General features: G+C 36.2%; 1 protein-coding gene across 5 annotated transcripts in view; it reads left to right on the forward strand.

Moving 5' to 3' along the window:
* The window catches only part of GULP1 (GULP PTB domain containing engulfment adaptor 1), a 95,688-nt gene that overhangs the window by 65,858 nt on the left and 17,050 nt on the right, over positions 1 to 12,780 (forward strand). For all 5 annotated transcript variants that reach the window (XM_040972148.1, XM_040972147.1, XM_040972149.1 and 2 more), the window contains 2 exons: positions 1,830 to 1,946; positions 2,616 to 2,708. In XM_040972148.1, the coding sequence (XP_040828082.1) occupies positions 1,830 to 1,946; positions 2,616 to 2,708 (210 nt within the window). The remainder of the gene's footprint in view (positions 1 to 1,829; positions 1,947 to 2,615; positions 2,709 to 12,780) is intronic.

Genomic DNA, 12,780 nt, shown 5'->3' on the forward strand with positions numbered 1-12,780 from the left:
GGTACTGTGGCTTAAGTATGTCTCAAGACACTTGCGTGCTCTATTGCAGTGTCTGCTTTTTCAGTTCTGTACTGTTTCTCATTCCAGTTTTCCACAGTTGCACACTCTACAAGGCAGCAAGGGAGGATTCAAGTACACTGCTTCCTGCAAACCATGCGGGAGGGCTGGGTTGAGTTCCATCAGCTTCAGCCTGGTCCAGCTGCAGTAGTGTGGGCATATGGGAGAATTAGCAGGTGCAAGATCCCTTTCTCATCTCTGAATGTGTCTTTCACATGAATAAAGTCTATTTTCAAAAATATTTATGTTATTATGATTGATATGAATTCAGATGTTGAGTCATGAATCAACAATATCATCAATCAGTTCTCTATAAGTTTATAAATTTCATATTGGAGAATACCATAGTTTTAATAAAAGGACAAATTGAACCCATAGTTTGAGTTAGAAAAAAAAGTTTCTATATTTATTAAATAAATACAAGTGTTTTTCATTTTAAAATTGGAAACAATAATTCACAAATACCAATTTTACTGCTACTTTTTTCTTAAAGATTTATTATTTTTATTACAATGTCAGATATACAGAAAGGAGGAGAGACAGAGAGGAAGATCTTCCATCCCATGATTCACTCCCCAAGTGACCACAATGGCCAAAGCTACGCTGATCTGAAGCCAGGTACCAGGAGCTTCTTCCAAGTCTCCCATGTGGGTGCAGGTTCCCAAGGCTTTGGGCTGTCCTCAACTTCTTTCCCAGACCACAAGCAGGGAGCTGGATGGGAAGTGGGACTGCCAGGATTAAAATTGGCACCCACATGGGATCCCAGGTGTGTTCAAGGCGAGGACTTTAACTGCTAGGTCACCGTGCCAGGCCCACTGCTACTTTTAATTTTGCACTTTGTCTCAGGTTTTAAAATACCAAACCCATATTTACATTTTAGTAAGTTGAATCATGGAACATTTGTTGGGTGGTATGTGATATTTATTTATTTGATATGTGATTTGTCGCTTATTGCAGTGTATTGCCATTTTCCTTTGATCAACTGGTTGTCTAAATAATTTTAGAGATGTATTTGTGTTTAACTAGATTAAGCACTATATTTTTGGATAAAGACTTCCCTAAGGAAGTAGTGAAGTGCAAAACTGGAAGTCAATGAACTATTCTAAGCTTTACCAATAAAGCGTGTCATCATTTAAAATTGGCAGCTCTTATATTTAATTTCAGATTTCTGACTTCACCTTTTATTTTAAATCTGAAATTTCTGGGAATCTTTGCTTTCCACCAGGCCAAATTAACTTGGAACTTAGTTGCAGTTGTTCCATTTGAAGAGAACTTACCTCAACTTTTCCACAGACACTTCTCAGTCAGCTTCCTTCTTTGTACCTGCCCAGGGCATGACCAAACCTCCTCATTGGGAAAAGGAATGAAGTAGCGGAGTTTCAAGAGGAACTGCACTTGGCACTGTGCTATCATGGAATGGGCACTAAATATTCAAGGACAAGGGTAAAACAACTACCAAAGGAAATACTTCAATAAAAAAGAGGTTCAGCAGAAAGAATTGGAACTTTAACAGCTATTCATTAATAGTCTCTTCTTTTATATTAAAAAATAAATAAATAAACACCACCACCGCCACCAACAACAAAAACCACCATTTCCCAGTGGATACTGAATATCCTGTTAGTGTAGATTACTTTGCTGCTTTACACAATCTCTGTCCTTAGTCCTTCCCCTTTTGAAGTGTCTCATGTGAATTCTTTTTTCTTAATTTAAAGGAAAGTTTGGCATATTATAATTTAAAAAAAAACAATCTCTGTTTGATTTTTATAAAGGCTGAAGAGATAACGTTAACAATTGGCCAAGCATTTGACCTGGCATACAGGAAATTTCTAGAATCTGGAGGAAAAGATGTTGAAACCAGAAAGCAGATTGCAGGGTTACAGAAAAGAGTGAGTAAACGGAGCTTGTTATTTCACATGTGCGTGATGTAAATACAGGGAAACTTGCAAATCATCAAACAGATTTAAAAGGCCTGCCATTAAATTCCCCCACACTGATTAGAACTGCTTGCACGGTGTTCCCATAATTTTTCATTGCTGATCCCCTGCACAGTTTTTAACTATTTTATATTGAATTCCCACAAGAAGTTAGTGTTCTCATGTGACTTTGCTTCACTTCCTGATGCTTCTCATGGGGATCAGAGCAGCAGAAGCAGCAGATGCTGGGTAAGTGGTTTCCCATGCAGATCAGATTCCTTTATAATTAAATTACACTCCTTCTCCACTATGCAAATCATCATAAGCCAGTTTCACTGTCTTGTGGTTATCCTCAACGATTGTGGGTATGCATTGCAGAGTGCAGCAAGAAAACACATAGAAGCAGCATTGGAAACATAAAAAAGTGTCATACATAAAATGTTTTAAATTTCATATGTTTTTCCAGTGACTTAATGTCCTCCAGTATTCTCCAAGGGTTAGTCAATAATTTCCTTGTGCTCAAAGGAGCACATCAATATTTTAAATAATATTAATCTTTTTCATTAATGTAGTCAACATAATAGCCATTAATTCTCAAATTAAAAATTTTCTGAAAGTTGTTCTATAATGATTTCTTTTTAGATCCAAGACTTAGAAACAGAAAATATGGAACTGAAAAACAAAGTACAGGATTTGGAAAATCAGTTAAGAATAACTCAAGTATCAACATCTGCAGTAAGTATATTGATTAGGTGTGTAGTTTCTTTAGATACAATATTTTCTAATGACAAGCCATTTCTAGATTATTATTTCTATAATATTTCCAATACTGCTTTGTGAGCAGCAGTTTAAAAGTAAATATGGATAGAGATGAAGGCTTGTGGACGAAGTAAATTGCAAATTGTAATGATTCTTATAATTCAGGTGGTAATTATTTTCCATGTCTCTCTTTCCTCCATGATTTCTAGAAGAATGCAACTCTCGTTCTGCCCTTCGGATTTCATGTAATTTTGCTTCGTAGGGACATGTTTTACCCTCATGCCTATTGATTGCTGTTATTGAGGAGAAACTTAAGGAGTGACGCAGATCCACCTCTGGAGTGCACAGTCTCTTTTTTGGGGAATGGGTTGGCAATCTGAATATGACTTCCCATATTACAAAGCAACGATTCCCACTGGGAGTGAGACAGTTGCATTTACAACACTGAAATGAACAGTAGTCTCGGCCAACAACATTTAAATACTTGTACAAAGTTGGGTATTTCCAATTTGTCACTGTTTTGAATTCCTTTTCCCAATGCTATGTCCATTACTAGATTATTTATGTGAAGGGGCATTTTGGAGAGAGGTGAAATGTAAAAAAAAAAAAAAACATTTTTTTCAAGGGAAAATGTAACTTGGATAAAATAGCTTTGTTTAGAATATGGGTTCTACTAAGTATTGCATTTTGTCTTGTTTTCTTAAGATTTATTTATTTTTATTAACAAATCAGACTTAAAGAGAGAGGAGGAACAGAACAGGAACTTCCATGCGCTGGTTCACTCTCTAAGTGGCTGCAACAGCTGGAACTGAGCTGATCCGGAGCCAGGAGCCAGGAGCTTCTTCCAGGTCTCCCTTGCGGGTGCAGGCTCCCAAGGCTTTGGGCCATCCTCTAAAGCTTTTTTTTTTTTTTTTCAAACAGACCACAAATAGGGAGCTAAATGGGAAGTGCATCAGCCAGGATTAGAACCAGCACTCATATGGGACCTTGGCAAATGCAAGGCAAGGACTTGAGCCATGAGGCTACCTCTCCGGGTCCTGCATTTAGTTTTCATTTTAAAAACTTAAGAATCTGTACTGGTGGAATGATACTTTGAACTAAACCATAATTACTGTGTTTGAAGGCTTTTGAAAAGACGTCGCAAACTTTCATTTGGAAGCTCTTTTTGGTTCATTTCTTAAGATACACCTGTTAAAAACTTTCATATATATATAATTTTGTTATGTTTCATACTAGAATATTTCACCAGTTAATCAATATAAATAAAAATGCTTCCAAGAAGTTACATTAGGGTCTCAAACTTGTTATGCCTCAGAACTCAGTCAAAAATCTCTTCTGTGTTCGTTACTTTTTCATCTCTCATACTGAAATAGTTATGATTTACATTGAATAGCATATGGTTCATAATGGGGCAGTTATAACTGAAGTAAGAGAGGCTGAGAGGGAGTCCTAGGTACTAGTGATAAGCACAGTGAAGAATTGGAGATCCTCTATAGGGCCTTTTTTAGGCTTTTTTTTTTTTTAAAATCTTTTCTGCTTGCTCCTTACCAGAGCTATGACTTTTTTCTCAATTCCTACACACACAAGGTACAGAGCAGTGGCTCAGACTCCTTTCACTTTTGCTTCCCAAAGAAATACCCCAACTCTAGGGTCTTTTAAAAAGTCATGCAGTGAAGAAAATTAGGAGTATGAACCTAAATAAAAAGAAGGTTGTTTTTTTTTTTTTTACTAGGAATCAGGAGTTCCTAACATTTATCGTATTCATAGATAACTTTGAGTCATCCTGTGCTTGACCAAAGAATGCAACCAGCTGCATTGCTATTTGGATGCAAACAAAAATCAGTCATGTTCATTGTGCTTCTTCTTGCTTAACAGAAGCAGGGCGAAGACTATCATGCTCAGGTGCAAGGTATAGTTAGCAGGAGCTAAGAGTTTGGCAAATGTTGATGAAACATGTACCTGCTCCTTGTTAATTCATCCAAGTACATTAAGTCTAGCACTTGGGTAGCTGAGAAGAGTCAGGGTTGAGATTACAAGTGTGTTTTGGTGATCTCACACAGTTCGTTACTAGGTAAGTTTCAGAAGTGATGTGGGGCAAGGGGAATATGGAGGTGGCTTTTTCCTATGTTCCTTTGACCATAGGCTGAGATGCTGAGATAACCATTATATGCTGTAAGTAGGAAAGTTAATTTGTGAAAGAGACATAGACTCTGTGAATGAAGTCATTTATTTAGCAATTCTCATGGTAGATTCAGTTATATAAATACAGTACAAGTTTTTTTTTTCTTTTTAAAATCTTTTAATGCATTTATTTTATATTTTTTGTTTGTTTTTTTAAAATATATTTTTATTTTGAATTTTTAATTGTGCGGTACAATTTTGTATAGGCTGGGATTCCCCCCCAAACTCCAACCCCCCGTCCGATTTTTCCCATTTTGTTACAATAGTGTAGTCCTTCATAAGGAATCATAATTCTATCAGTCTCTTATTTAGGTACAGGTATTCAAATAACCACTTACCAGAATGGATTAGCTTTCCCGGAACTGGGAGTTTGGGGGCCTCAAGTATATATCTGTATAAATCTCTGAATCAGTCTGTGAATCTGCTTCCAGATCTAGATCAGAGTTAGGAAGGAGCTTCAGGTAAGGATGTGATGTTAGTCAGGAATACAAAATTTCTGCTAGGCGGGAGGAAAAATTTAAAAAGATAACAAATGTCCAACATCATGACTATCATTTGCTGTCATATTCTTGAAAGTCTGCAAATAGATTTTATTCTTCCCACAAACCTATAGAAAAAGAAAATTACTGATTTTTACAAGAAAATTTCTAAATTGCTAGAATATACATGTAAAATTAAGTGGCAAATTGCTTTAGTGTCTGGTCAGCCCGAAAGATTTTGAAATTACTGTTTCAGGCATATATTAAGAAAATTTTTTGTTTTAAAGACATTAATAAGCATTTTCCCATTCATTTTTCATTATAGTATGTAGCTGTGATATAAATCATTATATAATCTATGGCAGCTATATTAATTCACATCTATTAAAAAGTTCCAAATTTCTTAATTTAAAGGCAAGTTAATTATATTTATTACAAATATTGTCACTTGAGATTTGTTATATGATCTAAACTATTGAAATTGAATTTGAGAAACAACCACAATTGTAAAGAATTTTAAAATATAAGTATCTTTTGTTAAAATAGATTGCTATGAATCTGAAGTAATGCAAACCTGTGATGCTAGAAATATTTTCCATCAGTTCTTATGAAATTGGGATAGTATTTTCACAGGACACATAGTAAGAACACAAAATACCTTGCAAACTGTTCCCCGTAGCTGGCAAAGTAAATTCCTATTGTGTTTATAACTCTGAAATAAGATTATACATTTCATTTGTTTATATTGAACTTAGAAGACCGAAGGACAGAATGCTTCAAGATTACTAAAATTGTCATCATTTTGTTTAAAAAAAAAAAGAGGCACACTGTATATGTTATTTAAAGAAGCATTGAAATGAGTTATGAATCCCATTAAGCACACTAAAATTAGAATGTAAGTGGCCTTGATGGATCTAATTAATTGTGCATCAGATTCCCAATGCGTTTTCAATGTGTTATGATGAGAGGAGTGCCTAAGCTATGACTGTTCGTAACTGACTAGCCCAGGACAGAATGCTTTTAAGTTCCGTTAGTTCAGTCATGGTTTTCATCCCTACCAAATGGAACAGTATTTAATAGTCTGCATGTAAGGATCCCTGTGTCACACTGAGATTATGGAAATCTTTTCACTGACTTTAGCAATTGGTTCCTTATTTTTCATCGTCATTTAAATATACTGAGAAATTTCCATTACTTGACTGTACTGTTTGCTTTTTGCTGTGTTCTAGTGGTTTGGCAATAGATTAGAGGTTGGATTTTCCAAGCATTTGGTACTAATTATCTAGGAGCAATCTGATTTCCATTTATTACATTCACATGGCACTGTTGCCTGTTTCTCTATTAGAAACGGAGTTTGAGTCTGTCCTCTTAGCCTCAACTACACTCTTAGAAAATCGTTCCATTATAACATGTGGGCAACAAGTTAAAGCAGGTTGTTCCTGCTGATTCTTACGTCTGAGTGTTCCAATTTCACTTTTCTGACTATAGAGGAGAATCAGGCTATTGCCAGGAAGTTAAATGAATAAAATTGTAGTCCTGAGGCATACAGGACTTTCTATTAGTGAGTAAAACAAATGTCTCTCTTTCTGTTTAATCCAGTGTTCAATAAAATTCTACCTTTACACAATCAACTGTGTGACCACTGATTACATTTGAGAGGTCAGTTATAACCTAAAATGTGTACTTCGTTGTGGGTAAACAGCCCTGCTGACTTACCTCCCTCTCAAGCTTTCTCAACTACCACTGAAATCAGGATGGGCAAGAGCATATTGTGAAAACTCTCAGTTACACAAGCTGAATGTGAATCTTTAAACAAAAGCATGGGTTTTAAACATGAACATCATAGCAAGAACATGTGGTGCCCACAAAAAATGATTACTAGCCCACAGCTTCATTTTTATAATTGTTAGTTGCATAAAAGGTTTTTCTGAAAAGCAATAGGAAGAAAATGCTGTGCACTTCCCAGTGCTGACTATGAGTACCTAAGTCCTTCAGCCACTCTTCTTTCAAATATGGAATGACCATTGCCATTCAACTTTCAAAATTTTAAACCTACTGTCAGCCAGAGATCTGAAGCAATACATAACTGCTGATACAAATTCTGAACTAGAAAAATTGCTACTTTTTAAGCTTTTCGTAATGAGAAAAAACAATTATAAATTTTATATGAGATCACAAAAGACCCTGAAGAGCCAACAACCAAAAACACTCTATCTGATGTGTCAGTAATAATTAACAGTATCTTACTTCAAACCATACTATAAAGCCATGGTAACCACAGAAGCATGGTATTGACAATGAAAACCAACACACTGATCAATGGAATGGGACAAAGAGCTCAGCAATTAAGCAAAACACATACAGCCAATTATTGGCAGAAATGTCAGTATATACACTGCAGAAAAATAATAGATAATGCTGGCCAAATTGGATTCATGTATGTAGAAGAAACTTGCCATATACAAAAATCAACTCAAGATGTATCAAAGGCCTGAATTTATCATCTGAGACTATGAAGTTCCTGAAAGAAAATGTGTGGAAAATTCTGTAGGACCTTGGTGTAGGGGATAGCTTTGAGGGTAAGACTCTTGAAGCACAGGCAATAAGGCAAAACTAAACAAATGGGATTATATCAAATGTAAAGTGTCCTGCACAGCAAAAGATCGGTAAAGTGAAGAGTTGTCCAACAGAATAGAAAAAATATTTGCATGACTCCTATCTGAAATAGGATTAATATCCTGACTACATAGCATTCTAGTTAAGAAATGAGTACAGGGCCTTAACAGATAGTCTTTTGAAAAACAAGTACAAAGAGCTGACAAATATAGGACAAAATGAACAACATTAGCTGTCAATGAGATGAAAATCAAAGTCACCCCTTTCTGAATGGCTAAAATTCAAATGCCAGGGCCAGTACCATGGTATAGTAGGCTAAGTTTCCATGTATGATGTTGGCGTCCCATATGGAGGCTAGTTTAAGTCTTGAATGTTCCACTTCCAGTCAGCTCTCTGCTATGGCCTGGAAAGGGCAGCAAAGGGTGTCTCATGTCCTTGGGCCCCTGCAGCCATGTTGAGAGATGCAGAAAATGCCTCTGGCTCCTGGCTTTATATCAGTTCAACTCTGACCAAAGCAGCCATTTGAACAAGCTGATTGAAGAGCTCTCTCTTTCTGTCTCTGCTTCTCTATGTAACGTGATCTTTCAAATTAACAACAACAACAAACATCTTCAGAGGCCCCAGGATGGTAGACTGGTGGCTAAAGTCCTCACCTTGCACGTGCCAGGATCCCATATGCGTGCCAGTTTGTGTCTCAGTAGCCCCGATTCCCACCCAGTTCCCTATTTTTGACCTGGGAAAGCAGTTGAGAACAGACCAAAGTCTTGGGACCCTGCACCTGCGTGGGAGACCCTGAAGAGGCTCCTGGCTCCTGGCTTTGGATTGGTTCAGCTCCCGCCATTGCAGTCACTTGGGGAGTGAATCATGAGACAGATCTTCCTCTATGTCTCGCCTCCTCTCTGCGTATCTGACATTGCAATAAAAATAATAAATCTTAAAAAAAAGTCTTCAAAAGGTAAAATAAAAGCCAAAAGACATAAAGGAACAGATATTGATCAACAGTTTTTGTATATTTTAAATATGCAGATTTAGGGACATAATGATACTTTTTACCTTATCCTCCTTTTCACCTGCAGCCCTACCTTCCCTCCTACTTTTACCCTGTTGGAGGAATTGAAAATCCGTGCAGCTATTGTAGAAAAAACAGTGTGGAGATTTCTTCAAGAAGTAGAAATAGATTTACCACATGTTATGTCAGTCCCACTTCTGAGTATATACCTAAAAGATATGAGCATGTTATATCAAAGAGATATCTGCACCAGCCTGTTTATAGCAACACTCTTCAAAAAGGCCAAAATAGGGAATCAGCCAGTGTGAAAACTCAGCAAATAGATCAAGAATTTGTGGCATATGTACACTGCAGTATTACTCAGCTGTAAAACCAATGAAATTCTACCATTTGTGGAAACTGAGTAAAACTGGAGGACATCATGTTGAATGAAATAAGCTAGACACTGGAAGACAATTAGTGCATGTCCTCCCCATACTGGGGAGTTAAATTTAAGAGTAGAAAACAAGTAACAACAAAAATGAAGAAATTGATGCATCTATCTGTATTTCTGAAAGGACAGTTTTATCGAACTTTGGTTTATATTTTTGTCAAACAAATTTTTTAAATTTTTTTCTTAACTTTTTTTTAAAGATTTATTTTATTTTTATTGGAAAGGCGGATATACAGAGAGGAGAGACAGAGAGGAAGATCTTCCGTCCAAGGATTCACTCCCCAAGTGAGTGCAACGGCCAATGCTGTGCTGATCTAAAGCCAGGAGCCTCTTCCAGGCCTCCCATGCGGGTACAGGGTCCCAAAGCTTTGGGCAATCCTCCACTGCTTTGCCAGGCCACAGGCAGGGAGCTGGAAGGGAAGTGGAGCTGCCGGGATTAGAACCGACACCCATATGGGATCCTGGGCATGCAAGGAGAGGACCTTAACCACTGCGCCATTGCGCCGGGCCCCAAACCAATTTTTAATATTGTTATACTACTATAAGTTTAAGATATGAGATTGCATTGAAATTTAGCACATGTGAGCAAAATTGCCATATTTCCTTTTAGTTATTATTTGTAAACTTTATTTTATATTTTTGCTAAACTAGGGTCTTTCTGCTTTTTTTCTCATTGGATTCTTAATTGGAATGTTAAATCATTGACTGTAGTGTCAGTTAAAAATATTTTAATTAAAAAATGAAAGGAGGAAGTAATGGAGAGAAAGGAATGAATGAGGGAGAGACGGAAAGAGGGGATGATTCAATTCTTTTTTTTTAAAGATTTATTTATTTATTGGAAAATCAGATATACAGAAAGGAGGAGAGACAGAGAGGAAGATCTTCCGTCTGAAGATTCACTCCCCAAGTAAGCGCAACGGCTGATGCTATGCCAATCCAAAGCCAGGATCCAGGAACTTCTTCCAGGTCTCCCACATGGGTGCAGGGTCCCAAGGCTTTGGGCCGTCCTTGACTGCTTTCCCAGGCCATAATCAGGGAGCTGGATGGGAAGTGAAGCTGCCGGGATTAGAACCGGCAGCCCATATGGGATCCTGGGCTTGTTCAAGGCAAGAACTTTAGCCACTAGGCCATGCCTCCAGGCCCCAGGATGATTCAATTCTTAAAAGTGTATCTGTGAGCTGAATTAAATTAGATACTAAAAACAAAAAATTGGTAAAAATGGAATCAAATGATGTGAAAATATTTTACAAGATTGAATTTTCATGGTATGTATCAACATGACAATCAAGAAAGATATGTTGAAGCTTTTCATACTTCTATCATCTTACCCCATGAAAATTCAATTTAGAGATCTATGTTTGAAATATAAATGTAAAGAAATTTACTTCTTAAATTTATCCTAAACAGACTTTTGGAGCATGTGCTGTACCAATAAAACATATTTTAGTCATAAATTTGTATCATTCAGAAAGAGTATTTGGATACTTATATTACCTATGTAATTAACAGTAAAAAATAGAATTTCAGTGTCATCTTGATATTTCTATAGCTTAATATGACAAAGCTGTTTAATTTTAATGCAGTTTCTTATTTTTGTTTAAATGTGTCCAATATTTAATGATAAAATTTTTATAATTTTATATCATTTTATCTCATAACGTTTATACAAATTAAAGCTTGTAAGCTTTCATGAGGCTTAAATGCAATGAGACACTGCTTCTAGAAAGAGTGACAAACTACTAAAGCAAATATTAAATATGGTTATGATATATATTTTAAAATCCTGACAACTTCTGCATAATTAATTTATACTTACTTCAGATATACTTCCCCTTAATATAATAATTCCGGTTCTGTGTATGTTTCTAATGACTAAAACACTTGAAGTTATAAGCATAAAGAAATTAGTTGAATAATGTTGCCTTGTACTTCTGTGAGATGGTTCAAAATGTTGATTTCCAAACATCGGTCCGAATGCTGACACAAGGCCCAAAATGAAGCTACCAAAGTGGTTTTCATTTAAACATTGTACTAAGTTTATAAAGAATAAGGACATTTAACAATTTAAAAATATCAGCTTCAAAAAGACCAGTGTCAGCACACTAGGCCTTACTAATACTAATCATAGTATCTGTGTTTCTGAAAATGGACTGTCTGCCATTTTGTTTTACATCCACATGTTCATGTTCTTATCAATTGATAATTTAATGCAGAATCAGACAATATTGAAATATTCCAGATTATATAAATGCACTGTACTGAGATTTTTATCCTTCTAAGCATTCAGATATAACATTGACGTGAATTGATTTGATATTAGGAATCTCAAGTTCAAAGATCTTCAGAGTCTGTGCTGTGTCATAATTGTACATATAAAATGGCCATAGTGGTAACTTCGCATACTCAAAACAAGTTCACAATATTCATGCAAATTTGTTGGCCAGTGTTCTAGACTTTCTAATTCCAGCAAGCTCTGGATTTTCATGTTCAGTCTCAATATTTACCTACAAGCAATAAATCCAAATTGTTTTTTTTTTTTGGCTAGTTAACGTCCTTTATTAGCTCCTTTTGCACAAATACTCGCCTCCTGCTTTGTTGAAGCCATAAGTCAGACAACACTTGTCATGTCTTTCAAAGTCTCACCACATCCGTGCAAAGTGCAGTTACAATGCAAGCAATTGATTTTGCCATTTTTGTCCACTTCGTACAGGTTCAGAACAGCCAGTTTAACCTGCTTTTATGCTTATTTTCTTGGGAGTAGTGTAATATCTCATTTTGCTTTTTCTGTCACCATACAAAGTCTTAATACAATCTGGACAATGGTGTGTTCGGGCAAAGTCCATCCATCTTCCAGTTACTGGCCAGAGACCAGTCTTTGCTGATCAGGAGGACTTCCTTTGTCATCCCGACTTTGGAGTTTACATTATCAGTTGTATCTGCGGAGTTAACTTTGAGTGTGATGTTGTTCCTCATTAGGGTTTTTAGAAAGAGCTGTATCTTTGCCAAAGGATATCTGCAGACGGCAGATCAAAGTGCTGAATTCAATATTTTAGGAGACCTGGGTAACCTAAACAAAAAGTTTCGCTTAGCAATGACCCAGAGGTCTTTGAGTCAGTGTTGACGCTGCTTGCTCTACTATGGTGAAGGTGAAAATATTACTTTTGTGGTGTATCTCAATATTTATTTCCATATTGTACACATTTTTATAAGGATATAATTTCAGAGTAACTAATATTATGCATAATGCAACTATTGGGGCACTTTTAAGTTAGATCATTTGGAATTCCAGTTTGTTTTGAGGCAAACATTTAAAATATCGTGGACATTATT

The sequence above is a fragment of the Ochotona curzoniae genome, unplaced genomic scaffold (genome assembly GCF_017591425.1).
Source record: "Ochotona curzoniae isolate NIBS_2020 unplaced genomic scaffold, NIBS_Ocur_1.0 contig_2210, whole genome shotgun sequence".
Lineage (NCBI taxonomy): Eukaryota > Metazoa > Chordata > Mammalia > Lagomorpha > Ochotonidae > Ochotona > Ochotona curzoniae.